Consider the following 22,395-nt stretch of genomic DNA (forward strand, 5'->3'; position numbering starts at 1 on the left):
CTACAAGCCATTTAAGATGATCTTGAGCCAGTTAGGACTGGTCAGAGCCTTGAGAACCCAACTGAAACTATTCCACCTGGTCCCCCTGAAAGTAGATTGGGACGGAGTCAGGGGTCTCACATTCCTGAGAAACAAGCCATCTAATTCCGCACATTTTATAGCTGGTAAGTATCAAGCTGTCTGAAAATGACTGCTAAAACATGAACCAGAAAAAAATAATAAAACAGGGAACAAAACGTCTGTGCATTATTCCTGGCTATCAAAATTGTTTTAGAGAAAACAAGAAAAATATTTGCTGTAAAACTAAGCTCTAGTTCCCTCTGTGTGTGTGTGTGTGTTTAAGTGAAAACTTAAGTGACTTCACAAATCACCTTTCTGACAGGTGTTGGAATACCTCTCATCTTTTTTTCCCCTACTTTTAGATGCCTTGGGGAGAATGTTTTCTACATAAACTGGCTCTAACTTTCAGGTGTGTCTTCACATGCCCCGTTTGCTGCCTGCGCCTCTCCACAAAGACTCCCAAATCCTGGTAAGTCTTGCCTGTCCTCTCCACTAGCAAATTGGCATTTTTATGGATTAAATGAAGGTATTAGAATTTAGGGGGTAAGTGGAATCGGCATAAAGTAAGAAATGGAGCATATTAGCACATAGAATACTATTGTTTTTACAGAATGATAATCCAATGACACTTACATAAAGGTTATTGCAACATAAAACAGTATCCAATGGGAAAATTGATGTTAGTGCATTGTGATACGAAGCCAACAACTTGAGCCTTACTGTACCTTGAAGGAAGCTTCAAATGATATAGTGTTGAAATGTACAACTGTATTGTTTTCAGTGAATCTTTGCTTTTGTTACGGTTATAAAACTTATGACAACTTATAAAAGTTTTAAATGCATTAGAACTACTCGTATCTTCAAAATATTTTGTTAATGTTCTAGATATGTGTAAATATTGTTTTAAGAAATGTCTGCTATAACTAAAAGAAACAAACTTGGCCAGACATGGTGGCTCATGCCTGTAATCCCAGCACTCTGGGAGGCCGAGGCAGGCAGATTGAGCTCAGGAGTTCAAGACCAGCCTGAGCAACATGGCGAAACTCCATCTGTACAAAACTTATACAGCCGTAGTGGCACATGCCTGTAATCCCAGCTACTCAGGAGGTTGAGGTGGAAGGACTGCTTAAGCATGAGAGGCTGAGGTTGCAGTGAACCAAGACTGTGCCACTGTATGACAGCCTGGATGACAGAGCGAGACTGTCTCAAAAAAAAAAAAAAAAGTAAACTTTATAGTTCTGTATTCTGCATTCCTCACTATGAAATTTAGGCAAAACAGTTGAAATATTTAATGAGTCCTGACATAACATGAAAAAAAGACAAAGGAATGTTAAATATAAGATTTCTGAGAACTGTCATTTTAAATATAGACCATTTGTGTGCCAGAAAAAGTCTTAAGGACTAATGTAAATGTATTTATAATTATCTTTTGTGTTATAAATTACAATTTGCAGAAGAAACACGCTGTAGTAGAAACAAGAGCGGAATGCATGTCTTTCCTGCGGAGAGGCTCTTGTCAAACATGATCCACCTGTGGGCCTAGGAGCTGGCCAACTGGGCACCACCTGCCCCTTTTCTCTTTATCGGTCTCATCCAAATTGTTTTGACAAAAACGAGTCAACTCTTTGCAGCCTTTAAGTGAGAGCAGATGAGGCAAATATAAGTGAACGGTCAGTAAATTAAATCAATTAGCAATGCCAGAAAGTTGTCAGTCTAATATATTTCAGTATTTATTGCTACATTTAATACACTTTAAGACCAGTGTCATCTAGCAGCATTCGTTAAACAGTTACCAAAATGCACCCAGTGCCTTTGGAAATACGTTTGTACATATCTCATCCAAAGGAGGGATAACGTTTTGTTATTAGTCCCGAGCACTTTTACATATATTACTAAAACTCACTGATGAATTTAACAAGAAAAAAGTGTCATGTAGCCCCTGAGAGGCTTCACAATGTCAGCTCTGGTAAACCAACCTGAAAAGCAGTACCAATTAAACTTATAGTTCAGAAAATGTGGTAACCCCATTTTCTGAAATTGTGCTATATGTGCAGCTGTGGGTTTTATAATGACTGGGTAGGTGATTTCAGATAACAGAACTTGCTAGAAGTTGCCAGATTCATTATACTTATCTAGTTGGGAGCTTAGCTCTCCTAAAATGGGAAATAGAAAATGAGGAGGAAGACTAGAGCGATTTTGGGAAATAAGGACTGAAATGATAAGGCCCATAGCTAAGGGCACTGAAGCCACTGAGAAAATTTCTCAAGCTTAGCACTGTTGGTATTTTAGGAAGCTTAATTCTGTGTTGTAGGGCCCAGGACCATCCCATGCATTGTAGAATATTTACTTAGCAGCATCCCTGCCTCTACACACTCAATGCCAGTAGCATCTGTCGTGCCAGAACCCTATTGAGTTAGTAGGGATGGCACCATGTTTGAGAGGCCAAAGGGACTTGGAGCCAACGAACAAGACATAGGGTTTATTGAATGGAACTTACATACAGGGCAGACCCATGGCTGTATGTCAGGCTGGACTGGAGAACCGCTCCTGCTTGTAAAAAACACAGTTCATACAGCATTTTCACTGAGCACCCTCCCTCTAACAGCCTCCACCTGGCAACCTTTGTTTACACCAAAACAAAGGGCCTCGATCCCCTGTATCGCCAGCTGGCCTGTTCCATGGAATGGGCCAGGGGTTCAGATGTTCCTGATAAGGAATGAATCTTCAGGTTGGCTACTCCCGGATTCCTTAGCTTGGAACTCCAAACACACATTCCTTTTAGACCACAGGTCATTCTCAGGGTCTGCTTAAGTTATTGCTCTCAGGTGTGTCTACCATACAGCATCTTCCTCTCATTATGACAGCCAAAAATGTCTGCAAACATTGCCAAATGTCCTGTACTCACCCCATTACAGCAGCAGGCAGTGTCTTACTACTGAGGAGCCGTCAGTCTTTGTGGTGCAACGACTTGGGAGTTGCTTAGGGCAGTGGTTCTCAAACTTGAGCGTTCATCAGACTCACCTGGAGGGCACGTGGCAGCATGCTGAGCCCCATCCCAGAGTCTGCATCAGTAGGTTCCTGGCTGGGCCCTGATCATTGGCATTTCCATGTGATGTTGATGCTGCTCATCTGGTAGGGTGACCAACCGTGTAGGTTTGCCTGGGACTGAGGGAGATTGCAGAACCTGGGGATTTGCAATGAGAAAATCAGAAAAGTCCCGGGCAAACCACGTGAATTGGTAATCTTATTAAGTCCATGGACTACACTTGGAGAACCACTGTTTTAGGAGATAAGGTCAAATGGGCTTGATGAGGAGAATTTAGATTTGAAGGATGAGAAAAAGGAATCGAAGGTAACCCTCAAGTTTCTAGTCTGAGACCGTTGGTCCGTGGTTATACAGTGGGTCTCCAATTTTGCTGCCTATTGGAATCACCTGGAATCTTTAAACATCTGATGCCAGGACCTTACCCCCAGATACTGTGGCGTAATTGGTATGGAATGTGACCCGCGAAGCAGGATTAAAAAAAAAAAAAGCCGGTGATTTTAATGTGCAGTAAAGTTTGGAAAGCACTGGGTTATGCCCTTCTCTTAGAAGGGAACCCAGGAGCAGAGCAAGAGTGAGGGGCAAATTAATCAGTTTCAGGTGTTGGCAAGCCATCAGTGCTTCTCAACCCTGGCTACATCTCAGAATCCCCTAGGGAGAATTTTATACACATTGACACCTGGGTCCCTCCCCAGAGATTCTTAATTAGTCTGAGCTGGGCCTGAGCATTGGTGTCTTAAAATCTCCTCAGGTACATACAATGATATATTATTCAGTCTCAAAAGGAAAGAAATTCTGACACATCTTACAACATGGATGAACCTTTAGGACATTATGCTAAGTGAAATAGGCCAGTCACAGAAAAGACAAATTTTGTACAATTCTACATATATTAGATACTTAAGTAGTCAAATCCATAGAGACAGAAAGTACAATGGTGGCTGTAGGGGTTGGGGGAGACATGAAGACTTGTTGTTTAATGGATACAAAGTTTCAGCTTTGCAAGATGAAAAGTGTTCTGGTTGGCCGGGCGCGGTGGCTCAAGCCTGTAATCCCAGCACTTTGGGAGGCCGAGACGGGCGGATCACGAGGTCAGGAGATCGAGACCATCCTGGCTAACACGGTGAAACCCCGTCTCTACTAAAAAATACAAAAAAATTAGCCGGGCGAGGTGGCGGACGCCTGTAGTCCCAGCTACTGGGGAGGCTGAGGCAGGAGAATGGCGTGAACCCGGGAGGCGGAGCTTGCAGTGAGCTGAGATCTGGCCACAGCACTCCAGCCTGGGCGGCAGAGCGAGACTCCGTCTCAAAAAAAAAAAAAAAAAAAAAAGAAAAGTGTTCTGGAGATTGGTTGCATACAATGTAAATGTAATTAACAGTACTGAACTGTACAGGTAAAAATGATTAAGATGGTCAATTTTATGTAGGTATATTTCTACCACAATTAAAAATAAATATTTCAAAAAGGAAGTCATTAAAAATATCTTCTCAAGTGATTCTCAGTTGCATCCAGGGCTGTGGCCTACTGATCTAATAGAATTATTGGCAAGCTGTGTGATTCTGTCATTTATGTCTTCACATAGCAACTGTGATCATCCTTAACCAATTATCAATAAGGGAATGATATCTCTTCTAGTTCAATTTGGGATCTGCTTCTGACTCCTCCTCCTTTGGGGCAGGTCATTTTTAAACCTGGCTGATGTACATTTGGAAGTCCAGTAGTCTTTGTACCGTGACCTTTATTGTTGCTTGAAGATAATTCCCATATGGACTGAAGAAATTTTCAGCCGTTCATTTTTATCATGGAAATATGGTGAACTGTGATACTAAGGAAGCTTTGTTCCCCAAATACTCTGCAAAGGTTCCACTTGTTCTTTTACTCCTGCACTCGGCATTACAGTTCCACCTCCTTTCTTTCTAAATCTGAGTCCTGGGAATTCTGCACTCTGCCTCACTCCCACCTGTCCAGTGTAGAAGAGATTAGCTCATGATTAGTAGCTTGAAACAGTCTTTTGCTTTGGACTCTGCCCTGTGAATAGGTTCTCCATTGGAGAGAAGCAGGAATGCCATGATATATCCTACGTAGCACTTTACCCTAGCAACTCAGAGCCTAGATCATTATGAGCCCTGAATCATAGGCTATTCACAGAGATTGTCATCTCACTGACTTCCATCTCTTTGGTTATAGAGAATCATGTTTTCAAACTTTGCTAATAGTGCCCATTCTTATTAAATAAATGACCATGATGCCAATCATTTTGCATTTCCGGACAGAATGAAGCACATGGGCAGTTCTAAATACAGGACAGCATCAGGATTAGAGATTTCATTTTTCAATAGTGTATCTAGGCGGCTGACCAGAAGCCAAACTCCTGACTTGACTGTGAGAAAAAAGCAATAAGAAAGTATCACCTAGAACAAGTGCCTGTACAAGTTCAGGTGGCCTATGCAGAATGGATCTTCCTACAGCTGCAACCTGGATTCTCCTATAGGTCTTCACAAGGTTTTGTATGAGGCCATTAGCCCAAGACTGCAGACTTTTCTAATGGGTAGAGCTCATTCTGATGGAGCAACTATGGGAGGACTGTTTCTTAGTAAGTCACTTTCTGGCATTGGACTTCCAAAGTGAACCCTAGGCTTCATAAAGAGCCTGAATCACAGAATGGGATATTTGCTAAAATCAGGCATTGCAAAACACCCTAAAAAGACTTCATAAGGAGGCTGACATTTGGGCTTAGGAGGGTGGCATTCAAGGCAAAGGAAACAGCATGAGAAGAAGGTTCAGAAAACAGAAACTGGAGTGCTAACGCTGGAGCACAGGGACTGTGCACATGCAGGGACTGGGAATATGGGAGTAGGAGGATGAAGGATTCACCAGGAAAAGCCTTGAAGGTAGAATGTGAAAAAAATAGTTTCACTTGAAAATACATGAAAGAGGTTTTATATTTCCTCCTATTCAAATAAATTATAATGAGGCTTTTTTGCTTTTTAAACTGACAAATATTTAAAAATAATACTCCATGTTGGTAAGGGCTCATGTTAGCAGTTTTCGCAGGCTGGTTGTAAGAGTGTAAACTGGGACAAAGTTTCTGCATGGTAGTTTGACAGTGACATCAAAAGCTTTATATACACATATACATATAGTATGTATATGTGTATATATGCATGTGTGTGTATATATATATATACAATCTTTGTATATACATGTGGTTATATACACACACACACATATACTCTTTGGCTAATTATTTCTGCTCCATTTACTATATCCTAGTGAATAATTAAGGCTATAAACAAAGATTTAGCAGAAATATTTATAATAGGAAAATAGGAAAAACCAAGTACACATCAACCAATAGAGAATTCATTAAATCAATTCTAGTCTCTACATTCAGAGTAATACTAGGCAGTAATTAAAAATACTGGTGTCCATCTTACAACATAGTGAGATTCCATGTCTACAAAAAGTAAAAATTAGCTGGGTATGCTGGCACATGCCTATAGTCTCTACTACTGGGGAGGCTGAGGCGGGAGAATCAGCTTGGGTCCAGGAGGCTGAGACTACAGTAGGCCACCATTGCATCACTGCACTCCAGCCTGGGCAACAGAGTGAGACACTGTCTAAAAACATTATAGGCTGGGCTCGGTGGCTCAAGCCTGTAATCCCAGCACTTTGGGAGGCCAAGACGGGCGAATCATGAGGTCAGGAGTTCGAGACCATCCTGGCTAACACGGTGAAACCCCGTCTCTACTAAAAAATACAAAAAACTAGCCGGGCGAGGTGGCAGGTGCCTGTAGTCTCAGCTACTCGGGAGGCTGAGGCAGGAGAATGGCAGGAACCCAGGAGGCGGAGCTTGCAGTGAGCTGAGATCCGGCCACTGTACTCCAGCCTGGGCGACAGAGCGAGACTCTGTCTCAAAAAAAAAAAAAACATTATAAAGTTTACCTTCTTTTCTCCTGACCCACTGAAGTGCATATATATTCCACTCTGGATCAGAACTCTCTTTAATGGTAACTTGGGGATGGAGGGAGGCCTCTCTCTCAAGGGCCATGGCCAAATCTACAAAGAAGAAAAGCATAAGTTTGCTTTATAGGAGACTCCAGGTGATCTTAATCTTGATAAAACATCACTAATTAAAAATGCATTTGTTAGTACAGAAAGATGCCTGGAATGTATTGATTGAAAGAAGAAAACAGTGTGATATTATTTTTGAAAATTATTTGTGCAAGGAAAAAGTATGGAAGAAAAGGCCCTTGAGAGAGGGGCCTCCCTCCATCCCGTGTCTTGCTCTGTTGCCCATGCTGGAGTGCAGTGGAGCAATCATGGCCCACTGTGGGTGGTATTATAGGGGATATTTTTCTTCATTTTGCCTGTCTGAATATTCTACCTTTTCTATAATGAGTATGTATTAACTGTAATTTTTAGAAGAAAAAGTTTTTAAATAAGAATGGGTAAAAAGTAGGTTAAAATTAAAATATGCAAAGGAAATTATATTTATTTCCTCTTCTTTCCCACAAACAATTGAATTCTGTGATTTTGAAAAATGGCAAAAATTAAGAGCAAACAAATATTTATTAAAATGTTTATGCTCTCTTACTTTTTGAGGAACTGGACAGTGTGGATATTTCTTATGTCTAAAGCATAAGAACCATTCAATAATTCTGAGCACTTTTACGTAACATGTGATGATGGGAATTGATTGACTTTAACCTTTTTTTAACCCAGTAGAATTGAACTTAATCATCTCCTGACAAAAGAATGCAATTTCAACTGACCCTTTTTTTGCACCTTGGTGAGTATTAGTTGTCAAAATCTATTTTCTGCTTGTATTGTCCTAAAATAAAGTGGAAATAGTTTTTAAACATTTCACTTCTTTCTTCCATAGTGCTGTATGCTTGTGTAGCTATTCTGTTGTTGTGTAATTGTGTCAAGCAACTGAAAAATTCCACTCCAACATGTTTGGTATCCACATATTGCTATTTCTGTCACTTTTTAATGGAATGTTATCTTCAGATAAGTAAAGTAAAATTAAAGAACAGAGAATAGTTTCAGAGTCCTAATTTACAAATACAATGCATCTAATTTTTTTAATAGCTATGCTTTCAGTGTAGCACTTGTCCCAGCAATGAGGTCTTGTGAAGAAGTTACAGGCAGAATTTCCTCTTCTAAGTAAGCAGCAGTTCTAAGCTAAAAGGCAAAATTCTCCGTGTTCCTGCTGTCTTTAATAAGCTGAGAATAATTTGCATTAATCATATAGAAGATGTTTCCAACAATTACTCTCTTTGATCTAACTTTTCTACATCGAAAACAGGCCTGCCTTTGATTACTGAGTACTAACTAACTTGCTTAGAATCTTCACTTCAAAGATTTACGCTGAATTTCTTCATGACAGCAAACCTTCAGAATCTCACCTTTTTTTTTTTCTTTGCAATTTTCCAACCCTGAGGTAATTTTCCAGTTAGATTTGCTGGTAATGGTCCAGATGGTAAGTCCTCATTTGTTCTCTGTTGAAAATCCCCTTGGAGAGGTGAGCCACACCCCAGTGGGAACAGAAACATGTCATTCATCTGGAGCCCTCAGTTCATCCTCCACATCCCAGGACTGGGAGGTTTATATCTGGTCTCATTCAGAAAAATAGTTATTTTAACCTGCACTTGCCTTACATGTTCTCTTTGAAACCAAACCAATATCCAAAATTAGAAGGGACCACTGAGGATCACTCTACCTTCTCCCCATCCTTTATATAGAATACCTTACTCGCATCTTGCAAAAGTTCTAAACCGATCCACAGTTGCTAAGAGAGCCCTCTACAATTAGGGGACTCCTCTTTCTGAAGAAGGAATTTTCTAAACTAAATTAGCTTGGGCAGAAAAGGCCTCACTGCAATCAATCGTACATTTCTAAATGTAAGTTTGCCCTGACCTAAACCAAATCTCTAGAGTTGCCTGTGGTCAAACTCCCAACCAGGTTAGCCTCATATCATCAACTTGGGAATTTTTCCATTGACAGTTTGAACATAACACTTATATAAATACTGCAGCATATTTAAACACTTAGTTTTGCCTTCTGACTGAGCAATATAAGGAGAAGTAATCATAAAAAGTGCACTGCTCCATAGGTTTTAGGAACGTCACGCAAAGTGCAAACCTTATCTACATGCATTCTTTTTTTTTCTTTCTTTCTTAAGACAGAGTTTCATTCTTGTCGCCCAGGTTGGAGTGCAATGGCACGATCTCAGCTCACTGCAACCTCCACCTCCCGGGTTCAAGCAATTCTCCTGCCTCAGCCTCCTGAGTAGCTGGGATTACAGGTGCCCCCACCATGCCCAGCTAATTTTTTGTATTTTTAGTAGAGACAGGGTTTCCTCATGTTGACCAGGCTGGTCTTGAACTCCTGACCTCAGGTGATCCACCCACCTCGGCCTCCCCAATTGCTGGGATTACAGGTGTGAGCCACCATGCCCGGCCACATTCTTGGTATTTTTTCTCACCCATTATGATCTGCGTGAGCATATAAACATGTGTTTACATCCTCTAAAGCTCTGATGTGAACTCGAAAGTATGAGAAAGCATCTCGTGTTTGAGAAAATTATGACAACTTGCAGAAATACTAGAGAAATTATACAGTAACAGTAATTTCTATAAAACAATTCTTTACGGAAAATTTACTGTGTATTTTTCTTAAATGACAAGATCTCCTAAATTCATCTTGGAATTTCATAACATTCATAAAATTCATAACATTATATCTTCAGGTTCTATCTTCAGGTTGTGTCATTTTTTAGGAATGTGTTGATTGTCAGAAGACATAAACATGTTTATTTTCTGAATTAATTCCAACACGTTGCTAATGTGATTTGGCATTCGGAAGCTTCACCCCAGGAAGGATATTGCTTAGTCTATGTTCAGACATGAAACTTTAACTATTTACATTTCTAGTCACTTTTTGCCAAATATTTTAGACAAGAAGTTCATATTTGCACTTATAATATTACAGGAATAATAGCTCAATTTCCCTAAGTCCTGGAATATATTTTCTGAAAAAAATTTCTGTTGAAAACAAGTTTGGCCAAGTCAGGTTATAAAAACATGTTAAATCTCTAAGGCAACAATTCCAATTTAAAAAAAATCCAGGATGAAACTTGTCTAAAAGAATAAATCCCTGGAAGGGAAGTCTTCTTTTATTCACATGTAACATCAACGGAAATGTTATACCTGATCTTGTCTTTAAAAATCTTTGGTCTATTGGAGTCCAAACTTCTGAATAGCTATTTATCCTAGATACCAATTCTGGAAAATAGAAAAAAAACAAAACAAAACAAAAAAAACATGAATGTGGGTTGCTGGGTAAATAAAAGTCCACATTAACCATTTATTATACCACAAAACAGCAAGTGTCCGATGGAGCTAGCTTTCTTCACATAGCTGTCTCAGAGAAAGAGAAAGAAATGTGCCTTTGCTTTAGAATAATAATCTTTACATTGAGATTGAGAATAGAAAATTTCCTGTTCAAAGTGTCATTTAGTAACTTGTGTGGGTGGAGACACTATAATATTCTTAGCTGTAGAACTTATGATCCATGTATGTTTTATGCCTAATAATACAAAATGACCAGATTAATAGTTCATGTGAATAATGTGTAAGAGAAATAACATGGTTTTTTCAATAACCATATAGGCTATATTGGAGGTCAAACTGAAGGAAAGAAAGCCATTAAATGTAAAACAAGTTCGTGAAAGATGATTATATTTTTTAAATGGAGAAAACTGAGAAGAAACCAAGCTGATTTCACTGTATGGTTATTATTTTTTTATTATAGGCCCATCCCTGTCACTCCTATCTACTGAGATAAGGCTTGGCATGAATTTTCATATCTCAAGGATAAAGTGTATAAGAGCAACTAGAACATGTCACGTGTGTATTTTTAGAGTCTGGGATTTGCTTGATTTACCATCCAAAGGCTGATGGGTGTTGGGGATTGTTTGTCTCTTTTACTTTTTATTTTGAAATAATTGTAAGATCACACACAGCTGTAAGAAATAACAGAGAGAGACCATATACCCTTCACCCAATTTCTCTCAGTCATAGCATCTTATATAACTATAGCACAATATCACAACCAGGAAATCAACACTGATGTCATTCACAGGCCTTTCAGATATCACCAGTTATACATGTACTCATGTGTGCATGTATTTGAGTCTATGCCATTTTATCACCATATAGATGTATGTGCCCATCACCACAGTCAAGATACAGAACAGTTCTACCACCTCAAGGATCCCTAGTACTACCCTTTTATAGCCACATCCACCTCCCTCCCTCCCTGCCTTCCTCCCTGTCAGTGGTTGTCAACCACTGACAACCACTGATCTGTTCTCTATCTCTATAATTTTGTCATTTAGTAATGTGATACAAATAGAATATGCAGTATATAACCTTTTTTCACTCTGCACAGTTCCTTTGAGATCCATCCAAGTTGTTGCTTGTATCAATGATTCACTACTTTTTTTTTTTTTTTGCTAGGTTCCATGATACAGATGTACCACATTTGGTTTAACCTTTCACCCAATGAAGGACATTGGGTGTTTCCAGTTTTTTATTATTACAGATAAAGATGCTGTGGACATTTGCATAGGGTTTTTGTGTGAACATAAGTTGTAATTTCTCTGGGATAAATACTCAAGAGTGCCCTTGCTGAGTTGCATGATTAGCACCTGCTTAGTTTTGTAAGACATTACCATACTCTTCCTGGGAGTGCCTATACTATTCTTCATTCCCACCAGCACGGTATGCGTGATCTTCACATCCTTTCTAGCATCTGGTGTTATCACTATTTTTATCTTTGCTATTCTGATCTGTGTGTAGTGATATCTCATTGTGGTTTGATTTGCATTTCCCCAGTAGTTAATGATGTTGAAGCTCTTTTCATGTGTTTATTTGCCATCTGTGTATCTTCTTCACTGAAGTGTTGTGTTCATGTCGCTTGCCATTTGCTCATTTGATTGGTTTTTTAATGTCGAGTTTTGAAAGCTCTTATTGTAAGTACAAGAGCTTTGTTGATATGTGGTTTGCAAGTATTTTCTCTTACTCCATAGTTTACCTTTTCACTTCTTCACAAGGTCTTTCTCAGAGCAAAAGTTTTTAATTTTGACACAGTCCAATTTTCTAAGTTCTCCTTTTATGGGTCATGGTTTCTTTTTGGCCATCCTAAAAATCATTCATCTAGCCCTAAATGCCAGATTTTCTCCTATGTTTTATATGAGTTTCATAGCTCTATAGTTTCACATTTTATGCTTAAGTCTATGCTCAATTTTTAATTAATATTATAAAGTGTGAGGTTTTGCTTGCAGTTCATTTTTTCTTTTTCTTTTTTTGGCTGTGGATCCAATTGCTCCAGCACTATTTATTGAAAAGGTTGTTCTTCCTCCATTGAGTTGCATTTGCACCTCAAAAATCAGTAGGACATATTTATGTTGGTCTATTTCCGGGTTCTCCATTCTGTTCCATTGATCTAGGTGTCTATTCCTCTGCCAAAATTGCAGTCTCTTCTTTATTGTAGCTATATAGTAAGCCTTCATATTGGATAGAGCTGTTCCTTCACCCTTATTTTCCTTTTTCAAACATTTTAGCCATTCTAGGTCCTCTGCCCTTCCATCTAGAGGCTATTTTATGGCCACAAAATTATCACTATCATTTTGAATTGCAATAAAGAGAAAACTAGTGCTTAGATTTGGCCTCCAGAATCAAACATGATTCTAATGCTTTAATTGAATTAACAATAAAATGATATTGTCCTTTTCACATATAGTTTTTAAAGAACAAATAAAACTATTTATGTAAGTGTCAGAGGCATGTGAACCAGAACAACTCCATCTTGAATAGGAGTTGGGTAAAATGAGGCTGAAACCTGCTGGGCTGCATTCCCAGACGGTTAAGGCATTCTAAGTCATAGAATGAGATAGGAGGTCAGCACAAGATACAGGTCATAGAGACCTTGCTGGTAAAACAGATTGCAGTAGAGAAGCCGGCCAAAACCCACCAAAGCCAAGATGGCCACGACGGTGACCTCTGGTTGTCCTCACTACTACACTGCCATTAGTGCCATGACAGTTTACAAATGCCATGGCAACGTCAAGAAGTTACCATATATGGTCTAAAACAGGAAGATATGAGTAATCCACCCCTTGTTTAGAATATCATCAAGAAATAACTGTAAAAATGGGTGTGTCTATGGAGTAGTCATTCTCTTATTTCTTTACTTTCCTAATAAACTTGCTTTCACTTTACTGTATGGACTCGCCCTGAATTCTTTCTTGCATGAGGTCCAAGAACCCTCACTTGGGGTCTGGGTCAGGACCCCTTTCCTGTAACATAAGTAGCTACCCACAAAATACAGTAGACGCCCATTGTATATATGTTTAACTTTGTGTGTTAACTTTAGATCTTAACCCCCAGTAAGATTCCACTTTGGTTTATTCAATCTTCCCAACAATTAACAAATCCATTAATAAATTATTGCTTACCAAAGTGTATTAGATAACATGATGGAACAAACCCTGCAGGAAAGAAATATTTCAGATGACCCTACTTGCCACTCATGCCCGTATAGACATTTAACAGTTATCTTAACTCGGAATGATTGGAATGCTTGCTCATCTGCATGTAGAGTTTCCTTTGTTTCCTTCTTTATCTAACTTGATAGTTCTCAAATGTTATGTTAGGATTTGTCTACACAAAACCATGTATACTGTACTATATAGGTAACTTATGAAATTTTCCAGAATAATTTGATTATATGGATTTATAACTTAATTCCTGAGATTTAACTTTAAATTCAATCTCTAAGTAAGATATGTGGACCTTCCTACTTCCAAAATGATAGGATTGTTTTGGTGTTGCTTTTGAGATAGGGTCTTGCTCTGTCACTCAGGCTCGATTGTCCATTGTAAATAAGAGAGGGATACAGAATGCAGTATCTTTCAAGTGTATTGTTCTCGGCATCTATTTTTGATGGAGAATCCTGCTGATACGGAGCTCAGTTCAACACATTTTAGAAGTATTTATCTTTAATCCAAATCTGTATTTTGGAATACAGATTTCAAAAGACTCAAAGAGTTATTACACCTCATGCCACCCAGCAAGCAAAGTAGGGACCATTTATCATCTATTAATAAACTTAAAAGTCTGTTACATCTTTGACCAATGTTAAGTAGATACATAACTCTCCCCCTTAACCAGTCATTTCTGCAGGCCCTGTGCTATCCTTAGACTGCATTCCTTGTAAGGTATTTCTGTTGTGTTCAAGGGTGGCTCAGTTACTCAAAAGCTCAAGATGACTGCAACAGGGGTGCCTGTCATCCCACCACCGGCGATCTCCTGGTGGGCAGGAACACACAGCTTACGGCTTCTTCTACCTGTGGGCTGAGCAGAGCCCAGAAATACTGCATCCTCAGTTACCTGGAGGTGGGTTGTTTATTTGCTGGGACATTATTTAATCAATGATGTAGATTTTTCCAGGTACACCTGGGGCTACTCAGACATTAAAGGAGACAACATTCCTTCCTAAACAATGGAGACACTGGTGCAGTTGTCCCTCGGTATCCACAGGGCATTGGTGCCAGGACCCTTTCCCCCAACACCAAAATCCATGGATGCTCAAGTCCCTGATCTAAAATGGCACAGTATTTACATGTAACCTACATATATCCTCCCATGTACTTTAAATAATCTCTAGATTATTTGCAATACTAATATAATGTAAATGTTATGAAAATAATTATTACACTACATCTTAAAATCTATGTTCTTTTTATTGTTATATTGTTATTTATCTTATTTTTATTTCATTAGGGACAGGGGTCTCACTCTGTTGCCCAGGCTGGAGTGTACCTCAGCCTCTGAAGTAGCTAAAACTACAGGCATGCACCACCACATCTGGCTAATTTTAATTTTGTTTTTTTTTTAGAGACAGGGTCTCACTATGTTGCCCAGGCTAGTTTCGAACTCCTGGCCTCAAGCAATCTTCCCACCTCAGCCTCCTGAATTGCTGGGATTACAGGCTAAGCCACTGGGCCTACCCTGTTATTGTTTTATTGTTGATATTTTTTCCCAAATATTTTCAATCCTTGGTTGGTTGAATCCACATATATGGAACCCGCAGATATAGAGAGCCAACGCTCACATAATTCAAAGTCCAGGAAACCTTAACTAATCAAAAATAAAGAAGATCTGCTTAATTTCCGTTTCCTGTTACCTTCAGAATGAGACATAAAAGTCTTTTTGGTTAGTCTTTGTAGGGAATTACTATCAAATTTACTGGTCTACTTGGCTACCTTAGCCACTCCCATAGAGCAAACATAATTGACTCATTTAATGAAGTTTGAAGATTCATCTGGGCCTGCTGCCATTATGCTGAACATGAGTCCTCACTGCTCTGCCTTAATTAGAGATGGAGGAGGTGTAGAACTTTGAACTGATTATACACCAACATAATACCACTTGGAAGTTATACTGTCTAAAAATCATAAATTCCCAGTGTGAACACATTTTTATGCCTTTTCCCCTTAAAAATCAACTTTATAAAAGGATCAGTGGCTTTTCAGGTTCCTTTTCCTCTCCATGTACTGGCAACGGAACAAGCATCCAAGGTCATCTGAGTATCATCCCTACCGAAAACCCTGAGGTAATCACGTCCACCCCTTAAATGAGAGGATGTGCAGGAAGGAAGTTGGACATAAGCCTAACGTTAGTGGTCCAGGCTTTTCCATGTATTGTTCATTTAAAGCAACTGTTTAAGTCTCTGGGAAACGCTTTGTATTCAAATTGGTTTCTAGTAAAAGGTGACTATTATAAATAAGTGGAGACAATACTTGGGTGCATATCACTGTTCTAAGTTTGGGAAGTACTTGTGTAAGAAAGCAAATTCTCTACATGTGCAAGGAAATTACATGGTGGAAGTTCTGCTCAACTCTAGGCCAGGTGACTACTAAGTCCAGGTGCTCTGGACAAAGAAGTGGTTCTCAACTCTATTTTTTACATGGGGTCTCACTCTGTTGCCCAGGCTGGCATGCAGTAGCATGATCACAGCTCACTGCAGCCCCAACCTCCCAGGCTCAGGTGATCTTCCCACCTCAGCCTCCCAAGTAAGGGAGGCTACTCCACCTACTGGTGGAGTAGGCAAGCACCACCATGCCCTGTTAATTTTTGGTATTTTTATAGAGACCAGTCCCACTATGTTGCCCAAGTTGGTCTCCAACTCTTGGGCTCAAGCGATCCGCCTGCCTCAGCCTCCCAAATGCTGGAATTACAGGCATGAGCCACCGCCACTTTCCAATACGAGCCCCACCCATCTTGTTCTCCAACCACTGGCATTTACTTACTGTTGCCTGAGCCAACATGCTCTGATGATAATTAGAAATTGGTGTTCTTATATCTCAAAATTACACCACCAAAAATAGAAGTAACTCCAACTGTGGAGGCTTCTTTTGTCTAGAGAATGACAGAAATATTAGAAAGCTTAGAGCTGGAAAAAACCCTCAAAATATTTCAGGCTGACAAAATGAGTTATAGGAGGGGCTATGACCACTAGTCTAGACAAACATACATGCAGCATAGAGGATGATTTTTTTCCCATCTGTTACCTAAGAAAGAGCTACCAAACAAAACATTTTGTTCAGAAGCTTCCAGTCAACATTGACCTATTAAGTTATCCAAGATGGAACTCACATTTAGTGGCTACAACTAAGCATTCTCTTAAGTCAACCTCATCAAAGATTATACTTCTAAAATGTTAACCAAAAAATGGCCCACATGCCCTGAAGTTAAATATTTTCTCAAGTAATTTCCGTAATATTATTGGAAATTATTTGAAGACCATCACTTTTGATAGAATCACAAAGCTTCTACTGGTCACTGGGATGAGCCTGCTCCTATGCAAAATTTATTTAGATCCATTTTGCCTTAATTTTCAAAGGGCATTTTGGCTTTCTTCAACAATAAGGTCTATAGTGACCAATGATGCTAAGATACAATAATTATATGAATCTCTTGAAGAATTTATTTGTTTTGACAGACGGTAGCTGAAATAATCATTAAAATCATCCTGCATTTAATCAATTTTACTGAACATCTACTATGTACCACACACTATTCTAGGCAATGGGGATACAGCAGTAAACAAAACCACGTCCTTGCCTCATTCAGTTTTGATTCTCATTATGGAGACAGACAATAAACCAACAACTGTATAATATAGCCTCAAGTAGTAATAAGGGCTTAGGAAATATATAAAGTAGGATAAAAAATAGAGAGTGGCAGAGGGCCATGGGGGTGAAAAGATGGTGACATTTTAGATAGGGTAGTCAGGGAATGTTTCTTTGAAATGAAGGTATTTAATCAGAAACCTGAAAGAAGGGAAGGAGCAAGAGATAAGACTAGCTGGGAGGAAGAACAGCTTGAACTCTTCTGACTCTAAGTGCTTAAAAAACAGCAAGAAGCACGTGTAGCCAGAGTCAAGGGAGTGAAAAGCCAAGTAGACACAAAGGCAAAGAAGTGGCCCTGGCCAGATCATGTTGGGCCTTGTGAGCCATGGTTAGGACATACAAGTAACGTGCACTGACTGCCACCAGCTGAGCGCCTATGCTGTTGTAGGCAATTTTCAGCACAGAAGGTTATAATGACCAGCCCCCGCTTTCCAGAAGCTTTGCAAAAGAGCTCCTTCAGAGTTCCCTGAGTATTAGCCAGGAATAACTGCAGGCCATTGACAGTGCTTTGGAAATCCTTGTAGAGCCCCTTAGGAGTTTCAAGTACAGCTGCAAGTAGACGCACTAAATTAAGCAAACTCAAAGGCCAGACTTTGCGTTGTAACCTTCAAAAATCCATCCTAAGCAGGCCAGGGGTGATGGCTCACACCTGTAATCCCAGCACTTTGGGAGGCCAAGGCAGGCAGACCACTTGAGGCCAAGAGTTCAACACCCAGCCTAACATGGTGAAACCCTGTCTCTAATAAAAATACAAAAAAAAACCGGGTGTGGTGGTGCATGCCTGTAATCCCAGCTCCTCGGAAGACTGAGGCACGAGAATCTCTGGAACCCAGGAGATTACAACACTGCACTCCAGCCTTAGTGACAGAGTGAGACTCTGTCTCAAAAACAAAAACAAAAAAAATCCTAAGCAAAACTAGTTCCAATTCACTAAGACCTTCTAAGAGGTCTATTTCTAATTTTTTATTTCTTAATATTAGTTGTGGCAGTTTAAAATAACTTCCAGGTCCTCTGCCTCTTATATGACAGAAAATGAGTTTTGCATAAATTTACATTTTTATTCCAAATGTATCAATTTCTAAAATTTTAATTCATAGTTTATTGTTGTACTTTGGCACCTATTGATAGGAATTTTGATGTCTTGTTATTTCCTCTGCTTTTTATTTTTAGCCAGTTTGGAAGACAAATATAGTAAGTACAGCTTGCCTTTAATTTAGAAGAACAATAAGTAATTCCAACTCTTATTTTTAATTTTAATGACGGTGTTTTCCAGGGGGAACAAAAATGCTTCATCTGTGACTCTAGATTTCCATATGATCCATACGCCCAACCCAACAGCCACACCATTGAGAATGTCATTGTAAGTTTTGAACCAGACAGAGAAAAGAAATGGTGGCAGTCTGAAAATGGTATGATTTAAGTTCTTTTCCAGTTGTTTACTTCTTCAATATTTTAATATGACACCTCTTCCTTGTATGGGTTTAATAATGTCACAGCAAAGTTATTATATTGGAATGGAACAGTATCCTCCAAGAATATAGAGACCCATACAAGAACACAATTTATTTTCATTTTAACAAGAATACTTTCCTTTACAGGAATATCAAAGTATATTTTAAGCACATAATTCAGAATGTTTCACTCTTTCCATGTGGAAGAAAATATCTCTGCATCCTTCTGTTCTTTCTAAAAAAATAATATGAAGAAGAAAGTTTATGAAGTGTTGGTAAATTAAACCTAATACAAAACACACTGATGTAAACCGAGTGAATAATGCCAGGGGAAGTCTGAGAGTTAGCGCCAAGTGCTTTTTCCTTCAACACATGAAGGGAAAGACAAAAAGAACATTTTGCTTCTTGCTGTGAGCCAAAGTAAAATATCTGAATTGAAAGGATAGCTGGCTATGGACTGAAGTTCTTTCCTTCCTGGATGTATGCCTTTCTCTCTTTGTGAACAATTGTGATATTGAGCCTACATTGGCACTGACCATCTGGATTCCTAGATGCTCACTATAAATGTGGACCTGATCAGGGATCCTCATGTCCCACCCCCAGCTATGGGCCTCATGTGCCCAAATGTACATCCATCCAGGCCTGACTTTCCTGATGCAGGCTTGCCTACTCTTGATGACCCCTCTTTAACACTAGCCTAGAACTCTTCAGTTTTCCTTAACCCGCACAAAACGATTTCATTCACTACATTGATATGTGTTGCCCTTTGGACTATAATTCCTCTATTCTCTACAAATTCCTGAATGTATTTCCTTTAGGAGATTTTAGACCATTAGAAGGGAGTGTGGGAATAATAATAATATATAAGATAGTTTAGGGCAAGCATAATATGAGGCTGTTTTATTTATGTCATCCACTTGACCAATGATTGACTGGTGTCTACCAAATGCCATTTCATTTTGGATCCTAGTTATTGATCTCCAGCTGGACTCTCCTTAATGAATGTGAGGTGTTTTTTTCCACAGCCACCTATCCTCCTGATGAATGGTGTCATTTTTGCTTAATGGCTGTTTTGACCCCCACATCTAACACTTGTTCCACATCTCCTCACAAAGGGAATGTCGCTCTGTCCAAGCCAATGACATAGAGCAAGGATTCTCAACCAGGCACCTTAGAGAGAAGGACAGATCTCCTTTCTAGAAAGGGTTAGGACCCTTGACACTCAGCCTGCAATGTGGCTGCCCACTTAGCAGCAAACACGTCCCTAAACTTTTCACCCTAGAACTCTAGGCTGAACCCCGATTCACTGTAGTCCAGCCACTGTCGTCTGGAGCCATACTGTCCAGTGTGAGCACTTGAAACATGTCTAATCCAAACTGAGATGGGCTGGAAGTGTAAAAACATCCCAGATTTCTAAGACATAGTTTGGGAGAAAATGTATAATAAAGAATCACTGATTTTCTGGCAGGGTGCGGTGGCTCATACCTGTAATCCAAACACGTTAGGAGGCCAAGATAGGCAGATCACTTGAGCTCAGGAGTTTGAGACGAGCCTGGCCAACATGGCAAAACCCTGTCTCTACCAAAAATATGAAAATCAGCCAGGCATGGTGGAGCAAGGCTGTAGTCCCAGCTACTCGGGAGGCTGAGGCAGTAGAATCCCTTGACCCGGGAGGCAGAGTTTGCAGTAAGCCAAGATCCTGCCACTGCACTCCAGCCTGGGGGACAGAGCGAGACTCTGTCTTTAAAAAATCACTAACTTTTAAAATATTGATTATATGTCAAAGTAACTTTTAAATATGTTGGTTTAAGTATATTATTACAAACAAATTTATGTTTCTTTTTACTTTTTTTAATGTGGCTATTAGAAAATTTAAAATTACATACATGACTCATATTCTATTTCTGTTGGACAGTGCTGCTCTAGAGAGATCTGGGCTTCTTTTGTGTCCAGGTTAGGACTGATACCCCACATCTGTGCTAGAGATGGATCATAACTAGCTCAGTGTAAAACCCTGACCAGGGTACCTCTGCCACCACCTCAGCCACAGAAGAGCCTACAGGTCCCCACTCCAAGGGGAATATTCCAAGTTGTGTTATATGCCAGGTGACAATGAAATTCTAGTTCAAATGACTTTTAGCAACTCTTGGAAGAAATGGGTGCATTGGTTTTTACCATCCTCTGGCTAGCTAGCTCATGTTTATGTGTAGTCAAGATTTTAGCACAAGGAAATGAAACCTCTCTTTCTCTCTTTCCACCTAGGGCAAATGTCTTGAAACTCCCTTGGTTATATGTAATGCTGCCACATAGTGGCCATGTGTGTTGTCACTAAAACACAGATGTGGGCACCGTCAGGGTGAAACATATCCTGCCCTCCACACCTCCTCGGCTTGGAGTGGCATGGGATACCACTCCAAGAGATGGGGAAGAGTGATCATCAGCCTTGTGGCATCAAAGAGATTTTATTACAGATAAGCCACAGTGGGGAATTAACATGATAAGCAGGAGTCTCTCAAATTCACTGATATTCTTCTTTCTGGATTCTTCCTTAGGTCTTGATCATGTCAGCATCAGACTGGACTTAGAGGCATTATTTCGGTTCAGCCACCTTATCTTGACCTTTAAGGTACAGACGAATAGGCCTGCTGCCCCTCTTTTATCTATTCCCCAAATGCTCAGTGTTTATCTGGAATTTCACTGCCTTGCTTCCTTGCAGTGAACAAAAACAGAATAAGTTCAGACTTGACCTTTGCCACCTGAGCTTTGAGTCTTACATGAAGAAAAACAAACACTTTTTAAAAATCAATGGCCATGACTATATGATTTTTTAAAAAATTAGAAGAGACAGAGAAAAGGAAAACTCCTAGTACTGAAGTGACAGGAACCACAAAAACTATAAAGATAATTTTTGGGAGAAAAGGACAGGAACTGGAAATTATTCAGGTAAATATGGAAAGGTTGTGATCAAGGGGAAAGAAAAAAGAATCTTTACTAAGGTTAGTCAGATGCTAGAGAAAATCATTGTGCTATAGTGCTTCTTTAATCATTCAGGAAAATTCTAATTTTGATGTCAGACTTTATGCTTGTTTTGGTAAGAAAAAATGAATATGAAATTTAAAAAATGAAAAAATAAAACACCAGTCTTTGTCTCCAAATAACTCCCAATCTAGTCATGGATACAAACATATAAATATAATAGAAAATTATAATGCAAAGTGATAAGTACAGAATTAGCAGTATGATTAATTTAAAATGCTGGGAAATTTAAGGGCCTAAATCTGCTGTGGGGAACCAGGATAAACTTCACGGATAGGTTTGAAGGATGTATAAGAGTTTGCCAGAGGAAAAGCATGCTTGGCAAAGAGAATCACAACAAATTGCTGTAAAGTATTAACTACATTAGCTTTTCAATTTATAAGCCATTTTTCCTCATTAATAATTCACAATGCCATAAACATTTTTATAATGTAATTAGATTATGAGGACAAAGTGTGTACTCATAAATACTGAAAAGAGACTGTGGTGTGTGTATTGTGTAGTAGATTTTAAAAGACAGACCTGACCAGGAACAGAGACTC

The 22,395-nt window shown here is 39.3% G+C and overlaps 1 protein-coding gene across 2 annotated transcripts in view; it reads left to right on the top strand.

Annotated features, from left to right (window-relative positions):
• Positions 1-110: 110 nt before the first annotated feature.
• Positions 111-22,395, top strand: part of LAMB4 (laminin subunit beta 4) — a 69,946-nt gene continuing 47,661 nt past the window's right edge. Inside the window, exons 1-5 of one of the 2 annotated variants that reach the window (XM_033193300.1) lie at positions 111-529; positions 7,829-7,895; positions 14,411-14,568; positions 18,640-18,775; positions 21,370-21,443. In XM_033193300.1, the coding sequence (XP_033049191.1) occupies positions 7,862-7,895; positions 14,411-14,568; positions 18,640-18,775; positions 21,370-21,443 (402 nt within the window). In that variant the 5' untranslated portion in view covers positions 111-529; positions 7,829-7,861. The remainder of the gene's footprint in view (positions 530-7,828; positions 7,896-14,410; positions 14,569-18,639; positions 18,776-21,369; positions 21,444-22,395) is intronic. The other variant, XM_033193301.1, reaches the window with a different exon arrangement.

The sequence above is a fragment of the Trachypithecus francoisi genome, unplaced genomic scaffold (genome assembly GCF_009764315.1).
Source record: "Trachypithecus francoisi isolate TF-2019V2 unplaced genomic scaffold, Tfra_2.0 Lachesis_group4, whole genome shotgun sequence".
NCBI lineage: Eukaryota > Metazoa > Chordata > Mammalia > Primates > Cercopithecidae > Trachypithecus > Trachypithecus francoisi.